Below are 19,258 nucleotides of genomic sequence, written 5' to 3'. Positions count from 1 at the left end.
GGATAACTAAGCGATTAAATATAAATTTCTGATTTTAATTGAATGATTAATTTTGAGACTCATTTACTCATGTTTACACTAAATCTGATCTATCTGACATTAGGGTATTCCAATTAGATTTTAAAGAGAGCAATCTTAGGATATAAACTTATCAAGCAGCATAGTCTTAGTACATTGTTTTGCAAATCCCAACATTAATAAATTCACTTTTTTTTTTTTAACAAATTGTTTAAAAATTAGTATTTTATTTTTGTAAAAAAATTTTTTTTGGTGTAGTATAGAAGCTTACAGGTGCACAGTAATCATGATTGCAAGAAATGGTGTATGAGAAATTTAAAAACACACAAAATTCTATCTAAATAAAAATAAACTGTTTTATTAAAAAAATCAACTTTCATTTACGATTTTTGCACGATTGTTTTGTATATACTACTTTTACAAATAATTTATTAATTTATCTACATTACATTATACGTCACAAAATAATATAAGCAAAATTATTCTGTATTTCAATATTTAAGTTATGTTACTTTTTCTACGTTCATTAATAAATTAGTTAATTTGGAATTTTGTATGATTAATATAAACCTCTGAAAACTTGTTTTGTACTGAGGTTAATAATTTTCTCCTATTATAATTGCTAACTGTATCAAAAGCATTCTAATACATAATGTAGGTACATAAAGAATGTCTTGTTAGATTGCAAATATTTGCAGGAAGTCCAAACTGATTTTGATTGCAATAAGATCAAATCATACAGCTTCACTTTGAAGCATTTTAAACTACTAAATTGAGCATTCATTTAGATATTTATCATACCTAAGTGTACTTACATCTAAAATATTACATTTTTGGGCCAGAATACAAAAATCTGGTTGTTTTTGGGATTGCAAAAAAGCTCTAATACAGTAAAAAAATATAAATGTCATATTTTGTCTTAAAACCATAAAAAACATTTACACTCTTGAGAGGTTTAAAAATTTCATGTTAAGCAGATGTTTCTGTATGAATATTAATGTGTTTAACTAAATTACCTTTATTTTTAAATGATTTCAGACAAATATTACATGTATATTTTTTCTCACCTGTATGAACAGTAAGGTGACTCTTTAAAGTAGAATTTTGTCCAAAAGACTTTTGACAAAAATTGCAGGTGAATTTCTTCTCACCACTGTGAATCAAAAGGTGCCTGTTTAAATTACTATTCTGACTAAAAGACTTTTGACAAAAATTACATGTAAATTTTTTCTCACCAGTATGAATGGAAATATGTGTTTTTAAAGTAGAACTATGAGTAAAAGACTTTTGACAAAAATTACAATTGAATTTTGTTTTTTCAGAATGAATGAAAAGGTGTGATCTTAAGTAGCTTTTCTGACTAAAAGATTTTTGACAAAGATCACACGTGAATTTCTTCTCGCTAGAATGTATCAAAAGGTGTGTTTTTAAATGTCCATTCCGAGTAAAAGATTTCTGACAAAAAGTGCAGGTGAATTTTTTTTCTCCAGTGTGAATATAAAGATGTGTCTTTAAATGCCCATACTGACTAAAAGATTTCTGACAAATATCACATGTAAATTTCCCATCACTATCATGAATCAAAAGGTGTCTCTTTAAATGATCATTTCTATTAAAAGACTTCTGACAAAAATTACAAGTGAACTTTTTCCCCCTAGTATGAATCAAAAGATGTTTTTTTAAATAACCATTCTGATCAAAAGACTTAGGACAAAATGCACATTTATACCTCTTTTCATTTGAATGAGTATTAATGTAGTAATTTACAGTATTTTTACTTTGAATTGTTTTGCCCTCTTTTTGTTTTATGCGATCAAAAATATGAGCATCATCAGACACATTGGGTACTACATAATTAAGTTCACTTGCATTTTTACATAAATAGTTTGAAAGCATTTTGTTAGAAACAAAAACATCACCACAATTATAATAAAATATACCATCCCCTGAACAATTGTGCTCACTGTGTTTTGCATTATTTAAAAATGAATTCAAGCAAACATCACAGTGTTTTCTTTCTTTAACTATTTTCTCCGTACACGGTCCAATTTTGTCTTTGAATGAAACATTGCAACAATCATCTTGTTTATATTTTATTGCATGATCATGTATGAAATTTTGCTTATATTTATTGCAAGTAATAGTAATACTTTTTTTTGCTGTCTGTAACTTCTTATCAGCATTTTCCTCCACTGAACAGTAAATTGTTTCTGTACCAAGATCCTGTAAAAAAAAAAAACAAATTTATACCCCTTTAGAAATACAATTAAATCCAACAGTTTGGATTACGGTGTGCTGAAAAAATTTCATGTAAATATAAAAATTGGTTTATAATTTATCTATTTATTGATATTCTTGTACTTTCTTTTAGTCAAAACTGTTCATAAAGTATGATGGTTTTCTAGAGATCATAAATGAAACTAATAAACATTTGCTACTAATTTATAAAAGTATGTTTTATGTTGTATGTAACCTAAATGATTCTACATTCATGTTTGTTAATTTTATTCTAATATCTTCCTTTCAATTTTTTCAAAATCTTGGTGTATTTTTTTTGGATTATTTTTTGTTGTTAAATATTACCTAAAGAATTTTCTTTATTAACTAAGAAGATGTCATTAACATGTCATTGCACTTTTAAGAAACAAATATTACGCAATTGCTAGTTTTTGTAAAGAATACAGCAATATATTGAAAATGAGTAAAGTGTAAACAGGGTATTTAATTTTTCTTTAAAATTTTATAAGCATTTAATAAATTGTGATAAATATTAATGTGATAAAATTTTGTGCAAAAAAAAAACATTTCAGTAATTATGTTCAAGCATATTAACAGGTGTATTTATAAAAAAAAATCAACGGAAAAAACCCAAAAGACAGAAATCCTTAAAAAAATGATCTTTCAAAATCAATAAAATTTTAGAATCTTTCTTATGTATGATCTGAAATCTGTTATTTCAAAAACCTACTATTTATTCTGTAATCTTGACATAATTTGCTGTAAGTTAAATGAAAACTTACAGATAAGCATTTTACATTTTACTTTTCACAATCCATTTTTAAGGTGCAGTTGACACATGAATTTAATGACAGCAATAAAACTTTAACAGTTTTATGAAAATTTAAAATTATTTATTTAAAAAGATTACCTCATAATGAAACTTTTACTTACAAAAAAAAAAAAAGTAATTTTTTACTTTCCTTAAATTTACTTTTATGCTGAAACTGGATTGTTAAATACCAGTCAGGATGAAAACAAAACACTTTCATAATATTCTGTATTATTATTGTTTTTAATAATCTCTTGTAAAAAATGAGTAAGGTAATATTTTCTTTCATAGTGAAAAATGGCAAACAAAAAAACTACAAATTATCTCACAAACAATTTTATTCAAATTTTCTTTATATTCAAACCCGAATAATGATTTTTGTATTTTTAACATACTAGATTTTTCTTATTACAAAGTTAAATGGCAGTAAAGAATTCTGGTTGGTTCAAAAGCTATAATGTTGCTTAATATTCAGGCTACACAAATGTTATATCACGGTTTTGCCTTCTTCAATTTCAAAACTTTCAATGACCATAAGAATGGTCATGCTTTCCTTCAGTACACTTTCTCGAGCCAATTTAATTTTATATAATCCAAAGCTAATCACACTGAACATTTTTACTACAAATCCTCAGATCACTATATTCATTTTTTTAATAACAAAAATGTACATTCATTAAATTGTACAGCTCACCCACATAAAGCAAGTTACAAGCAGATTACTTGATGTAACTTACGGATGTGATGTTACTTCAGTGGAGGGAACACTAACCTGCATAAGCAAACTGCTTCAGAGCTGATTGACCTCACTTGCTTCAAAACAGGATACAGGTTACTTGCAGATAATGAAAGTAAGTGTGTATAAAATAACGCAGATAATGTGCTTGAATCAGCCACCTGCTTATCTTAACCTGTGTAATATACAAGGGCCCAATTTGTATATATTCCTTTTCCTAGCTTTAGAAACTATACTTCTAATGGAGTCTTCTGGTTCTCTATTACAACTCTTGTGTCAGAAACAACGATACGAATATGAACTCCAGTTTTACAGACCTTTATCTTTCTTAACTGAACTCTTTCGTTTAATAAAAATTTGTACAAATTGTTTTTGTAAACAGTGTGTAAGACGCTCAGCTAACCTACTGTATAGTACACTTTTGCCGGATTCATTCAGATGCAAACTTTTAGAGAAAACAAGTGTAATGTTGTCTTTTTAAATATAAATAAAGAAAACCAAAAATTAGTGTCCATGTTTTTGAGGACAATAATGCCGTTGTGCATGAATTTAGTTTTTTAATAATTATTTTGTTACGCACCATATTATAATGTGTAGCTGGAATTGTTAATCTAAAAAAGGTAATTAATTGATCACTAACAGATTCTGTTACACACAGGCTGAATATACAATTTAATTATATATTAAAAAATTATTCCCAAGAAGTGGTATTTACTTTATTTCTGAAATTTTTTTTGTAAAGGTTGCTATAAGTTCTGATAGAATTACTTTTTTAACTGTTTGGTTAGAGAAATATTATTTGGCTCAGCAGAAAGTATTGTAATGTTCTTGGACAAACAGCTTTCACTTTGAAAGTAAATTTATAATTTCTTTTTTACAATATTTTCTAAATATATTTATAGCAAATGTGAGTAAGTATACTTTTCTTCCTCTATTGTTTACTGGTCAGTTCTATTTTATTTTTAAGTTTGATCATCAAACATAATATTTAACCATAATAAACACTGTACATGTGCAAAATCATAAATTTAGGAATCTCAGTGAAGTTACAATTATCAAATTGTGACCCTACTGTAATTGTGACCCACACTGCACTTTCAATTAATGAGTTTTTAGAAAAAAAAAACATTCCTGTAGTTCCTCAACCACCTTATTCACCTGACTTTAGTTCCTGAGACTTTTTCCTGTTGCCGACTTTAAAAATACACCTCAACAGTACCATTTTGGAACAGTAGTAAACATTAAAAAAATTTAACCGACCATCTGAAGGATATTTCAGTTTCTGAGTTCCAACACTGCTATGAAGAGTGAGAAAACCATTGCAGGGCTATCAGCAATTTCAATGAACTCTTGTGTACAAGAAAGACACATCTGTTTTTGTTCTTTGGTCATGAAGTGTGAAACAAAACAAGAGCACACCTTTCAGCAGTTCACTTTTTCTGTTACAAATGTATGTACCGTGTCTTTACCAATGTTTAGCTCTTCTGCTATGGGTCAAAGGGTAAGATGAATTGTTTGAGCAGGAGTGCGCACACTTCTGCAATGTTTTTGTCATGAACAACTGTTGATGGCCTCCCGCATCATTCATCATCCAACGACTCTCTACCATCTTTAAACTGCTTCCACCACACGTATGTTGTAGTACGAGATGCAGCTTCATCACCAAATACGTGCTGTATCATAGAATAAGTAACAAAAGATTTTTGAAGTTGAACACAAAACTTTATTGCACTTTTCTGTTATATGTCGTGACACTGTCAGCAGGATGGCGACTGCATGCCGAGGGTATGGATCCCATGTAGCCATGAGGTGTAGTGGGATCTCGACGATGGTTGAAAGAAAGTAAATGTCACGCGGGCCTCTGCGATGGAGCTGAGAAGGAGTAGGAAGTCTGTCCACCTCTCCCTGGTAGACAAGACTGGAGTCTGTAATTAACCTAAGTATGAGGTATGAACTGAAGTTGAGTTCATTAAGGGAATTAGGACTAAACTTTGTTGTTGTGAACAACACTTTTTGATTGTATGTTGTTGTTAAATTGCCTTGAATTCAAGACATTTACTAGAATTGGCTCAATAAAAGTAGAACTAGGTGCAGAGTTCGTGCTTCTGCAGACTCGGTTAGCTAGTTCAGAGGGAAATGATGTAAGACATTCAAGATGTTCGGATGAGGCCTACAGTGAAGGCAGAAGCTGAGTTCAAAAATTACCGATACAAATGTCTACAGAGGCATTTACATCGGTGGCATCCCAATGAGGCCTGGCTTATTACTGTGAGATGTAAGAAGTTAGAGTGTGAAAAACGACTCCCATTAAAGCCCATCATGGCTACGAACGTGGGGGGGGGGGTGGTGGTGTGGTGACCGGAAGCGTCACAAGGGGGGTGTCTTCCCCTATGGGGTTGGATTGTGAGCTCACACAAGGTCACGTGAACACAACGTATGTGGCCGAATATAACTCAAGACTGGAGTGATGAAATGTAATGAAATTTTGGTACACACACTCATCAGACATTGTAATAGTTTCTTGGTTGTACGAGAGATGGCGCTACTTGTATCGCCTACAGAAATTTAGTTTGGGAACTTTTTAGCCCTACTGTGTAAGTACGATTTTTTAGGTACTTAGTAAGGCAGTAAACAATATCATTTACAAACTAATAATTCTTAATATCTGAAATGTCTGTAAAAGTGTCATCTTGCAAATCAAGGGTATGAAGTAAGGTAAAATGCCATTAACACAAAGTAAAATTTAATTCCTGTACTAATCTTAGTCAAACAACAATGCATGCAATTTTCTTTGTTGGATTATTTTCTATTGTAAACTCTGATAACATTTTACTATAAGGTGATTTGTTTTACTTTATGTTTACTTTAAGGTATAGAGTTGTCTTGTCCCAAGACTTTTTGTTCACTTGTCTATTAACTTAACTCAGAGTCTAGAACAAAAACACAGATCTTACCACTTCCTCATGTTTTACAACACACTGTTCTAATTTAACTGATTTTAATTCCACATTAGTTGCAGCCAATGAAATGTTGCCACTCTTTATCAGGGATTTATCTTCTTTTAACAACTGAGAAGAGCATGATACATCAACATCCTGCAACATCAAACAAAACATTTATGCAACAGTAACTACTTAAAGAATTCTATTTGCTGGGTATAAAATTAATGTTATTTTTAAAAACATTTTCATTACTTAGCTACAAACTGTTGTCAAAATTATACTTCCCACACGTGACAGAGAGCAAGTATAGTACTGTTGTATCCAGAGGACCATGATGTCATTATCATTGATACAAATGCCATTGATAAGCTGACGACACAGATCGCTGGTATTGCTATGAAGATCAGGAGGTTGAGCCAAACAAGGAACTGACAGCTTTCATGTACAAATCTTCAATGTTTGAAGCAACATGAATGAAAGTGAATGTCACATGAGAAGTCATACTGGTACGATGTCGCACATTCTTTTGTGGCTAAATGTGGCTTCCATATGTCAAGTGTTACATTTAAATTTGGATGTAAAGTAGTTTTGGATGAAGCCCTTTGTTGGCAATTATGAGGAAGGAAGGATTTTTTTATAAATGACATGGATAATTTTTTTCTGTCTTTCAAAATGATTTCCCTCTTAAATTCTTTAATAGCTCCAATGACAGAATCCTATCTAGCTCTAAGATAATAATTTATATTAACAGCTCTTTCTCTAAAAATACAATAAATTCTTATAATATTAATACACATAACATCATTACTAGAATTATTAGTTGACCCTAATCTTAAAATATCAAACTGATTCTTTCTTTTCAAAAAACTTTAATTACAATAATATTATGATTTCTCATACAAATATTCAATGCCTAAAAAAACCAAAGTTGTAATTTCTTTCCAGTAACTAGCTTTTAGACATTTGTTCAAAACATTGATTGTTCAACACAGAAGCCACCATTTCTGACCCAAGATAATTTCATGTTTGCTGAACATTTTGTACAACTGCATATAAAAATGAAGGAGTCTCAATTTTTGCTGACTACATTCTTAAAAAAAAGTTGAATGTTAGTATATATTTACAAATCTCTATCAATATATAGTGTATATCTATAGAAGAAATTAATTTTTAATGCTGAGTAGTTCAATGCCCTAATCTAAAACTGATATTTTGGTAATTTACAAGTGCCTTTTCATTCCTTTGAAACTATTCTATATAAACTTTCAGAATTAAAAAACAAAATTTCAAATAAATTCAATATCTTAATGTATTGTGATTTTAATGATTTTTTTTTAGACTCAGTTTGAATTAGAAGGACTAAACATTCAACCTTCCAGCCAATAAGAATTACAAGGACCTACGCTACCTGTCCAGCAATATTTTTACAAATTTACCTATAGATAATTTTTTTATTGTTTAAGTCTTACAGATTTCCTTAGTATTTTATATTACAATTGTAAAATTGAAATATCATCATTTAATAATGAAAAAATGGGATGAGCTTCCATGTATTCTGTAATTTATCTGTTAATCAGATGAATATAGCAAACAGCAATAAACTACAGATTTTTCAATACAACTGGCACCTCCTGGAAATAGCAGAACTTCTTCAAAGACTGCTGGTAAATCATCCCATCACTAGTCGACAATGCACCCTACAGCCATTATAGTATTGTTAATTATAAATAATTAATTTATAATTATTTTTTGAATTCCAGGTGAAACATTATTATAATTTAACATATCATTTATTAATTTGCTAAAATTTTGATTTTAGTAAAAAAAAAAAAAAACAGTAACTAGTAACTAGGGAAAAATTTAAAAAGGTTCTTTAATTTTTCACAACTAATTCAAATTTCCTAACATCCTTCTTCCTGCAGCAATTTTTTTTTTTTGAAATGCTACTAACATATGCAATGTATCTGATGATATACAAATAAAAATAAGAGTTAAAAGTCAATTTTAAACTAAATTATATTTTAAAATAATCTTTGCAGCTGCAAAAAAAAAAGTTGAGAAAATTTTATCAACACTCGCAGAAAGATTTAAAACTATTTACTTGATTTTTTTTTTAAGTTAGGGCAGATGAAGGGTCGAATATGGGCAGTGAGAATAAAATAATGTTGAAGCAAGGAAATAGCTTGTGGATGTGTTCATGTGTCTCCATTTGAAACCAAATTATTAATTAGAAACTAGAATCTAAACAGTTGAAGAATTAAAATAATAAAAAACTTACATCTTCCGATAACAGATCACATACAGTCTTGACAACAGGTACAAAACAAAATTCAGATTTCTCAATTTCATTCTTGATTTCTAATTTAATGTCAGAACATAATGGATCTACATCTGTAAATGATTCTTTAACCAACGCATCAGCTTTCTAAAATAAATTACAAATTTCATAAATTTTGTATAATACAAAACGAATAAATCTGTACTAACTATTCCAAAATCTGAGACAACTGTACAAATACAAAGGTTTGTCGAATTTCTCAATAATATGTTCCTCACACCAACGTAAGGAAACTAGTTCCTATAAACCTAATTCTGGAACTGTTTTGTGTTTCAACCTTCTACATTTTTTCAAAAAATATAAATTGACATCTTAAAAATAACATAATTAAAAAAAAACCTAGGACTCAAATTTAAACCAATAATCAAGAATCCACTCACAAGATTAGTTAATATATAAATGCATTCCACACCTTGAAACTTCAAAATACCAACCACGATCAATTTTAAATATACGTTATTTGAAAACTATTAATCTAAATAAAGTTCTTTAATTATTAAAAAAAATTTCATTGAGAATAAAATGACTCTTGCTTATTAAAAATAATTTCTAAAATTCAGTTCAAACTGAAGGACAAGATTTACAATTATCACAGTGAGAGTGACAAGTAAGAGTGACAACATGTATATTTGTTTTTTTTCCTCAAACAACAAGCTGATGCCCAATTATAATTTCTTGTTGGTAGATGTATTTTATGGCATACACAAAATGCCAAGTATAATCACAATTCAAATCCAGAACATTTGAGATAGAGACTTTAAAAAAGATCTTAATTACATAAAAAAAGATCTAGGAATTACATAACTATTACTTTCTAGACAAATGTCATGGCTAATTCTATTAACAATTTTAAACATCCTTTACTCACAGGTCAGCAACATCACCAAACAACATATAATAAGGGTGGGCATTTCTGATGTTTCTGCAAAACAAAAATTAACTGTTTATTGAAAAAAAAACAACTGTTTGTAAAAACAAGCTGTTGGTAAAAAACAGATTGAATCATTAATCTGTTAATGTAAATTACTCATTCTTCCATTAGCTAAACTACATGTTTTTTTAATTTAAAAACAATAGTTTTATTTTACACACTGGCTGCAGGGTGCAGAATGTTTCAGTTGACACAAGTGAAAATCATATATCATTTTATCACATGATTTATCAGTTTTATGACCCTTTTAATCTGCACTATGCATGAAATATTGTAATATTTCATGCATAATGTTTATTTTGATTTTGAAACTGTTGGATCTTATTGGATCTTAGCTTACAGTGTATTTAATATTGATAAAACAACATTTTGCTGGGCAAATGACCTGTTTTCAGTAAATGCCAAACAGTTTATTCACTCTATCTGTTTTTGTCATATATGTTAGATTAAATTAACAACTGTGTTTGGTTAATCAACATGTTTGCTATGCAGTATTACTACTGGCTGAAAAAAATCAATTTGGACAAAAGTGAACTTTCTTTTTTTTTTTAAAAACATCAGTTCAATCAAACTGTTAGATATTTTCTGAAACACCACTAAGATTTGGTAGAAGAAAAGTTAAATTGTCACCTTATCATATTCAGATGAAAAGCAAATTTGGAATACTAATATCACAATTTTTTTAATGAAAGAACAGGAGTCAACAGCTATGGTCACTAGCCTGGTGGAAATTGATAGTGTATGAAAAAAAACCATGCCTGATCGAGATTTGAACCTAGGACTACTCGGCCATGGAGGTTGGCGACATAACAATTACATGACACAATCGAAATGGTACTCCATGAACAATTAGGAACACATGTATCAAAAACTGCACACTATTTGAGTAGATATTATTAATTCCTCTATTCTACCACCTCAAATTTACAAATTCCAAGATAACACCATATCTTTAATGCAGTAAATATCATTTCTAACTATGGCGTACAATTTCGCCTACTAGTTTTCATTTTTCACATTCACAAAATCTACCATGATAATATGTTAACGTGATAAAACTAAGTTCAGTTTTGTACAGAATCATCCTCCTCATTTATCATATTCTACATCGACCTAAATCCATTAGAGATACTAATCAATAATATCAGTAACATTCACATAAATGATAGTCATATCAATAATATGTTTCAATAATAAATACATGCATAACAGATAACAGTTATAGTTATCAAAGAATTTATGGAATTCAATATCCTCCATCAAAAAAATGAAATAATATTGAGTGTTTTGCAGATCACAATATTATATACTATATAATACACCTTGCACAAATACATATTGATATGAACTAAATGCATAACCAACAGAATTTTTACAATTAAATCTATTAGTGTAAATAGCACTTGGATTAAAAGTTACTACTAATAAGATTAAGTGGGGGATATACTATATGTAAAGTATTCATCAACATCTGATCTGATTATTCAATAATTGTTAAGAAAATATTTTATTGGTACTGCTAAAATAGAACAAAATTTTTAAATCATACTAAAACTTTTTGAACAGTATTGAAAATAGAAATTATTTTAAACAATATTACTAGAGTAGAGCTGAAATCTAATCCTTACGGCCAGGTGGAGTTTTTACTTATCTGCAAGTACATTAGCTGCTGTTGTGGAAAAACTTATTTCAACAAAAATGAGGGGACCAATCAAGTTATTTAGTCATCAGTTTTATATCTAGAATTTTCATCAATCTACAGATTCATTCACTGTGTTCACAATATCAAAGTAAAACATTTGTAGTTTTACAAGTTTAAATTACATACATTTTTTTAGTTCAAACATCTTTTTTAATACTGAAGGATAGTTAATAATTATGATTTAATTTATCTTATTCTTATTATATTTTCAATTTGTTTTATTAAAACTGATTTCTTTCTTTATCATTAATGTTTATAATTTAGGTATTCAATTTATACATTTTTATAAGAATTGCTAGGTATTTCATAAGTGGCAATCATTTATGATTGAATTTTATATAATTATCAAAAGAGAAATGTCCTCTCCATAGGTAAACATTTTTTTTGAACATAATCAATCATTAACCCAGCAAGTTTTGTTAATACTGATTTCACTGTTATGTGATGAATATACACTTTAGTGGTGCAAATAGAGGTTATGAGATTGTTTTTCAGTTTTTATAAAACACTGTGACACGACAGGCCAAGTCATGAGCATTATGTAAACAAGAATTCAATATAAAACACTGTGACACGACAGGCCAAGTCATGAGCATTATGTAAACAAGAATTCAATCTTAAATGTATAGATTTTAATAAATATCAATTCTGTTTGGTATTAATTTTGCTGGGCCTAGTATAATTAACCTGTTTAGCACAACAAAATTGGGATAATTATTCACAAGAGACACAACACTGCCCACAAAAAGTTATAACTCACTTTAGTAGTTTTTTTGCTCCAATCCACTGCTTAACCGACAAGAAGTGCCCCTGTTAACAACAGTAGAGCAAACCATCGTTACAAACCTTCCACTGGAATGTTGGGTAACCAAACCTGACAGAAAACAGTTTTGGCTGAAAACCTTTTAACTTTAATTACTACATTAAGGAAAACTACAGCAAGAAAATTCAAAAAAGAAATCCAAGCAGGTTCCAGCAAAGCTACTTATCACTTTATACCCTGATTTTAACAACATTTTATCTAGTAATATGTGAGAATGTAAAAAATTAGAAAGTTCCACCCAATAAGTGGTACATTTTCAAAAGTAGTTCAATAAACTTATAAGGAATTAGTAAGATGCATGCTTTTAGCCAATTTTCATTCAAAAATCTGAAATGATCGTTTTTTTATGAATCCAGGAGAAAAAAATTTTAATTAAAAAACAAACAAATAACATAGAAACAAACAAATAACATAGAAACAGGGCACAATGTAAACACACGCAATGTATAAAGGGCTGTATAAAGTGACTTATGACAAACTAGGAAAAACTTACATGTTCAGTTAACAGATCATCCTCTGTTACAACTGGTAAAAACAAACACTCTGTTTCTTCTACTTCATCTTTAATTTCTTCTTTAATGTCAGAGCATAATGGCTTTTCATCTGTAAATGAATGACAAACTGATGCATTCATAATCTGCAATAAATAAAAGACAATGAATCGCAGATTGATATTTTGGGCTTAAACTTAACTAAATTTTATTATTGTGGAAGAAATTTCTCTAATAAAAATTCTAGTAAATTTCTTAATAAGAATTATGAATAATAATGGCAGCAGATTTTTTTATTACTTTAAAAAAAAATTGGATCAAAACTGCAATGACCTGCACCATCATCATTAAATTATTATTCATATTTTTAACCCTAGATTTGGCAATCATCAATTGATAATTCCAATGACTGGTTGAAACCAGCAAGACAGCATCATCAAGCAGTCTTTTTTGTTGCAACATTTCATGTTATTTAAACGTATTTGAAAAGATAACCTAGTAAAGTTACTTTTTTAAAATTAATTACAGATGAAAAAATCCTTAATTTTTGTTACTAAATTATTCACCTGATTTTTTTTCTTATGTAAATGTCAACATTTCTCATGATACTTCTAATGTAAGTAATGAAGAAACAAGGTGCTATTTTTAATTCCAACTCAGGAAATAGTTCAGAGGATTTAATTTTTTAATGAAATTGGATTTAATTCTTTTAACTGCGGAATAACCTGAGTCCTTCATTGTGCAACAAAACAAAGATTCAGATCTGTAATGCTTGATCAAGTTTCAAGTAGAAAAAAGTAAACGTGAAAAAAAAGTTTTTTTTCCATGGCTACAAATATATACGTGTCTGCTTAAGTTTTATAAATCTTGAAATTTCAGGATACAGTCAAAAATTTTTGTAAGTATAACTTTTGGGTTATTCCATATCAAATTAGTAAAGTATCTCAGGACCTTCAACTCTAAGATTAAATGGTTTTTAGGCTTACAGACCTCATAGCCCCCTCAAATAAAAAGATTGAAATATTGAGTATACAATCATTTTCAAAATGTACGATACCTTCAAAAGTAAGAAAGAAAACATACTTTTGTCATTGAGGAAGATCTACTTACTCCCAAGTGTCTGTTGCATTCTGTCAATTAAAAAAAAATGGTTTATATAAAAGTATGAAAAGATTTGTATTTAGGGAAGCAATTGCTTAGAATTATCACCAGTAGCTACATCTTTAGTAAGAGAAATGTTTTAACTTCAGATTTTGTAGTTAAGCATTTCATGTACTCTTTTTAACACAACAATCCCTTAATATTTGCATTGTTTTTTTCCTCACTGTACTGTCAAACTAAAAACTAAAAGAAATAATAAAATTATCAATTCTGAGGAATGTAGATATTTTATATTTCGCTTTTACAAAACTAGATCACACAAAAGTTTACACATTACGCTTATCTTAATATTAAAAAGATTATGTTATGACAGCTAATTGCATAGTCAACATAACTGATTCAAATGTATTATCTATTATCACACAGGGAAGAATTTATGGAGGGATAGTCCTCATATTGATTCAATAATAGTATTAAGCTGATTCCACAATAAAGAAATTATTACTGTATTGAAGATTAATGGAGGGATTTAAGCAATCCAGCTTCTGATATTGTGCAACTTATTATGGTTTTGAATAGCTGAACTCATATATAAAGATCTATAAGAATAAAAATATTAAACAATTGAAAAAAACCACTGGAGAGTAAATAAGGATAGCGTAAACCAGAATTTACTCTGACATTATTTGTTTTCCAAGATAATTTAAAAACCAAGTTAAATAGTCACATACATTTATAAAATGACATTTAATTCAAATTAACACTGAAATTGTAACCGACACTAACTTTTCAGGAAAATCTAGAGGAAAATACAAAAAAAAGTTCTTTTTAAGAACATGATTTTTATGAATGGAAACACTTAAATGCACTAACCTAATTTTTACGTAAGAACTAATTGTACTGTAAATCTTGTTACCCATTTCTCCTTACATTTATAGTTCTTTTATTACCAGTACTTTCTAAGAAGATAATGTTCAAATGAAAAAGGACTACCAGTGCAGCATTTACATCAAATGTATGTGAAGTGAGAAAACCTTTGAATAACTGGTACAGGAATAAGTAGCTTAAAAAAAAAACTTACAGCTGTCATTGTCTGAAGTGTTTTCCGTTTTAAGCAGTTCACAATATTTTTTTATTTCACAACTATTACTAAATTAATTAATTCAATGATCTAAATGTAGTAAAAAAGAATCATAAATAACAAATGGCTAAACAGTTTTCCCATACTGACGCACACGTAAGGTTATATATTACAAGTTAAAAAAGTCATATGTAATCTTGTTAAAACATAAAAAAAATTATGTTTCTAGTATTATTAGTGTATCGACAATTATTCTGTGAATAAATATGTAAATAATTTCATTATGTTCATGAAAGAATATGGCAACTGAACCTTTAATGAAAGACAGTTCTAAAAAATTAAAAACTTAAGATGTAAAAACAAAATTACTAGTAATTAAGACATCTACTCTTAAACACAATAGAAGCTGCAACAAACTACTGGAATCACCTAACAATAGCTGACTGACAGCGTTAACTATAAGTTTCAGAAATAGCTTTCATAAGAAACAATACAGTTACTATCTGACAACAAAAAAATCGGTCTCACTTCAATGATGTTAAAGAAACACTTTTAGTCATAAAAACCTTTATGCTCAAAAAAAATTATGTCACTCAGATTTAAAGCAAATAAGTCATTAAAATTTACAAAAATCAACTGATAGTAAATAATTTTACTTTCAGATGTACTAATTTCTTTTAACTAATTTCTCTTTCAGATGTAAATAAACTATTCACAGTAAATAAAGTGTTGGTTAGTTGATTTTTATAACCTACATTTCTATATATGATACGTTATTCGATGGTTTTAAAATGAAATTCTGAACCTCACAAGAAACCTTTATAAAAAAACAAACATAATACTTGATTTATATTAATGGTTCATTATTATAATCCGTACATATGGAATATTTACACCACCGAACAAAATACATTCTCATGTTTCATAAGAACGATTTCTCATAACCTTTAAGTGATGGAAAAATTCACAGATTCGAGGTACAATCTCCGTATGATAATGAAGAGCAAGGAATCTTTTAAACTCGACTATCTTGAAACTAACAGTGCCACTGTTCCTGAACGACTACATTCGATTGCCGGATAGAGCTTGGAATTTTTTCATTCCTATTAATTTCTTTTGATTAGTTTAAAAATATAAGCAACAAGCTGAAAAAAATTTTAAGATGTTTTTATAACTCACAATGTTTTCCGCCGCTATCGCGACCGTTCTCAAAAATGTGCTGCTGCTGTTCTCACACACATCAATTTGTTACTGAGGTGGGTTCTTTTTTTTAATAATCTTAAGTACACATGTATTTAGAATAAGATCTAAAAGTGTGTTGAATTGAATTGCATGTTGTGATCGTGTTGAATGCTGTTGTATGATTACGTCTTTGATAATTTTAAACGTGTTTAGATGATAATTCTTTTTTGTGTATGTATAGAACCACTGATCTCTATATAACTGGATACGAGATCCATGTATTGGAATTGGTATAATTTGAAGCATAAACTAGGGCCACTAATTGAGTGATAGAACCGGTGGAACTAAATAAAATAAAAACAGCGCATGCTCAGAGGTAAGTGCAAGAGTAGGGATAAAACTACTTTTTAAACCGATACAGTAAAAGTATTCTGATTTTGAATTTGAACTCTGATCTCTATATAACGATATATCTGATCTCTACATAAATTTTCTACAACCGTCCGTAAATTTCTGCTTGTGTTGCGAAAATGACCGTTCGTTTGGTAATCTTTTTTTTTAACTCCGGGACCACTATAGAGGTATTACTTAAGTGGATGAGGTGAGATGATTTTCAGCATGAGAAAATGCCATACCTGAGCGGGATTCAAACCTGGGAACTCCGTTTTAAAGATTGAGACGCAATCACTCGCGTCACGGAGGTCGGTACTCTTTTTGCTATCTTTTTTTCCCCAAGGCCACTGAGAATGATCTAACAGTTACGCAATGGGCATCCTCAGTGGTTGCCTGGCCTCTAATCTTCCGAATCCCTACAGGATCCGGCCTTGTCATGCCCTGCAGGGGTTGCTCACCCAGTAGGCCAGGACTCTGTCTTTTCTTTGTGCCATGCCTCAAACCAGAGGGGATCTAGCCGGGTCTTTAGTCTTTTCAGTTTTCCCCCGAACTCAAGGGGTCCCCAGTCACTCATCAAGAGCGGCCACCTTAGCGAACCGCCATCTAATGAGCAGGGCTGCCCTTGTATTTCCTTAACTCCAGTATCAATCTCCATCTCACTCCCTAGCGTCTCTCTCCTTGATTTGTATTATTTTGGTTACCATAGAGGCTACGTTGTCCCATTCATGTTTTCCTTTTAGCGTGTACTGCAGTATGTTTTCCCGATGCAATTGGCTTATCCCAAATGAGTTCCTAACCGCGTCCCATCTATTACATCTGTATATATGGCTCTACCGAGTCAATTTCATTAAAGTATCGGTAGTCTGGGGTCATCCGCCTACCAAACGATGGAGGTAGGCCCCAAACTCACCGTGCACCGATTATCATCAACGACAATCCCCGTTAGGGAGCGACGCTGGTATCTTCTCCTAGCGGATCTAATTCTTGCGCGCTGCACACTAAGGATCATCACTTTTCTCAGGTTTATGCCTGCGTTTAACAGACGGAACCCAGGAAGCAGCGGTCATTACGGCTCCAGGCACTCTCCGATCAGCGGACTGACCACTACCTAATGGTCCGTCCATTGGCGGATGCCGCCGTAGGACCATATCGCAGCCAGTTTGATGGCCCGGCTGAATCGTTCAGTCATCAGTTTCACCTTTTCCCTGTTCTCCATGCGCCATTCCAACACCTGTACTGTTTGAACTAATTACAGTATTGTTTGAATTTTTAGGTAATTAGTCTGCGAATTACTAAAAAAAAACCTGCACTCTCTTCAGCTTGGTATGCAACTTTTTGTGTGGTCCACAGTACAAGCTTAAAATTTTAATTGGTCCGCAGTATCAGTTGTGTTGAGAAACACTGGTCTAGATCACATTTTAGTTTTGTAAGTCTTGAATAGATAGTACTTTTTTTTTTATCGGTGTTACGGAGAAATACCATTTACGTACCACTACAAGTGGGGGATTGTCGGACTCGCACAGATTCGGCTAGATGTTATTAAAAACCTATGAGTGCCCGCACCCTACCGACTAAAACTCCTACTTCACCGTTCCTCTCCACCCGGAGCCGGGTTTGCAATTAAGTATAACACAACCCGGGGGTACTAAAGCAGGGAGACACAGGGGTTCTACAACTTCACCACCGCCGCCCACCAACGCTAACACGGACAGACGACGGCTCTACTGAGGGCTGTCCCCCCACCAGACTATTGACTACACTTCTGATTACTGCATTTCGATCTAGAACTGCAACTGTACTCAGCTTGAAATTGATACTCACATACTTGTATATCACTCGACACCTCAGTTGGATACTGGTACTACTTGCTGCTTACTCAGGGGTTACCGGAGTCCCCCCCGCTTCAACTCCACCGCCCATCTGTGTAAACACAGACGAATGACAGCTCCACGAAAGGCTGTCTTTCACCACCTTGCATCCTGCACCTTCCTATACAGCACACTAAATACAAAGTTGGATACCGCGGAGAATTTATCAATGTTAGCATTATTCCAATGACATTGCCTACGTCTATCTGATCAGTAATCACCACACATCTTCTTCTTTCTCTTTCCCAACTAACGCATTGGAAAAAGACTTGTTCAGCTGTGTCTCTCTGACCACAATATTGGCATTCCGTATTATCTACCTTTTGTCTTCTGAACAGGAAGGCTCGGAATGAGCCGTGACCGGTCAGGAATTGGGTGAGCCAATAATTCAGCTCACCAAATCCCCTCCCAATTCATGGCCTGATCTCACCTATTAAACATCGGGTCCATTTGCCTTTTCGTGAGGTGGCCCACCATGTCTACCACTCTTCTATTAATTCACGTTGCGCGTCTTCCTTATTCATCCCTTCATCAATTTTTACGTTAGCTCGGGCCATCTGCTGTATAGGTAATACCCCAGTAATTACAAACAGTGCTTCGATT

The 19,258-nt window shown here is 31.1% G+C and overlaps 1 protein-coding gene across 3 annotated transcripts; it reads right to left on the bottom strand.

Annotated features, from left to right (window-relative positions):
* Positions 1-355: 355 nt before the first annotated feature.
* Positions 356-16,607, bottom strand: LOC142318180 (uncharacterized). Of its 3 annotated transcripts, none has more exons than XM_075354731.1 (5): positions 16,392-16,607; positions 13,033-13,176; positions 9,024-9,170; positions 6,758-6,898; positions 356-2,241 (listed from the first exon to the last, which is right to left on the bottom strand). In XM_075354731.1, the coding sequence occupies exons 2-5, from the start codon at positions 13,171-13,173 to the stop codon at positions 988-990; spliced, it is 1,683 nt and encodes a 560-aa protein (XP_075210846.1). In that variant the 5' UTR covers positions 13,174-13,176; positions 16,392-16,607; the 3' UTR covers positions 356-987. The 3 variants fall into 3 exon arrangements, with proteins under 3 accessions (XP_075210846.1, XP_075210845.1, XP_075210847.1); XM_075354730.1 differs by lacking the exon at positions 16,392-16,607 and adding an exon at positions 15,968-16,195; XM_075354732.1 differs by lacking the exons at positions 9,024-9,170; positions 16,392-16,607 and adding an exon at positions 15,968-16,195.
* Positions 16,608-19,258: the final 2,651 nt, after the last annotated feature.

Source organism: Lycorma delicatula, chromosome 1 (assembly GCF_047948215.1).
Source record: "Lycorma delicatula isolate Av1 chromosome 1, ASM4794821v1, whole genome shotgun sequence".
NCBI classification, from domain to species: domain Eukaryota; kingdom Metazoa; phylum Arthropoda; class Insecta; order Hemiptera; family Fulgoridae; genus Lycorma; species Lycorma delicatula.
This window is presented reverse-complemented; position numbering and strand designations above follow the sequence as displayed.

Excerpts from the sequence above, each read along its gene's own strand:
- LOC142318180 (XM_075354731.1), bottom strand. The coding sequence starts at position 13,173 with ATGAATGCATCAGTTTGTCATTCATTTACAGATGAAAAGCCATTATGC. Across the intron at positions 9,171-13,032 it reads ATGATCTGTTAACTGAACAT|AAAGCTGATGCGTTGGTTAA; the intron begins GTAAGTTTTTCC and ends AATTTATTTTAG. Across the intron at positions 2,242-6,757 it reads TTGTAAAACATGAGGAAGTG|GATCTTGGTACAGAAACAAT; the intron begins GTAAGATCTGTG and ends TTTTTTTTACAG.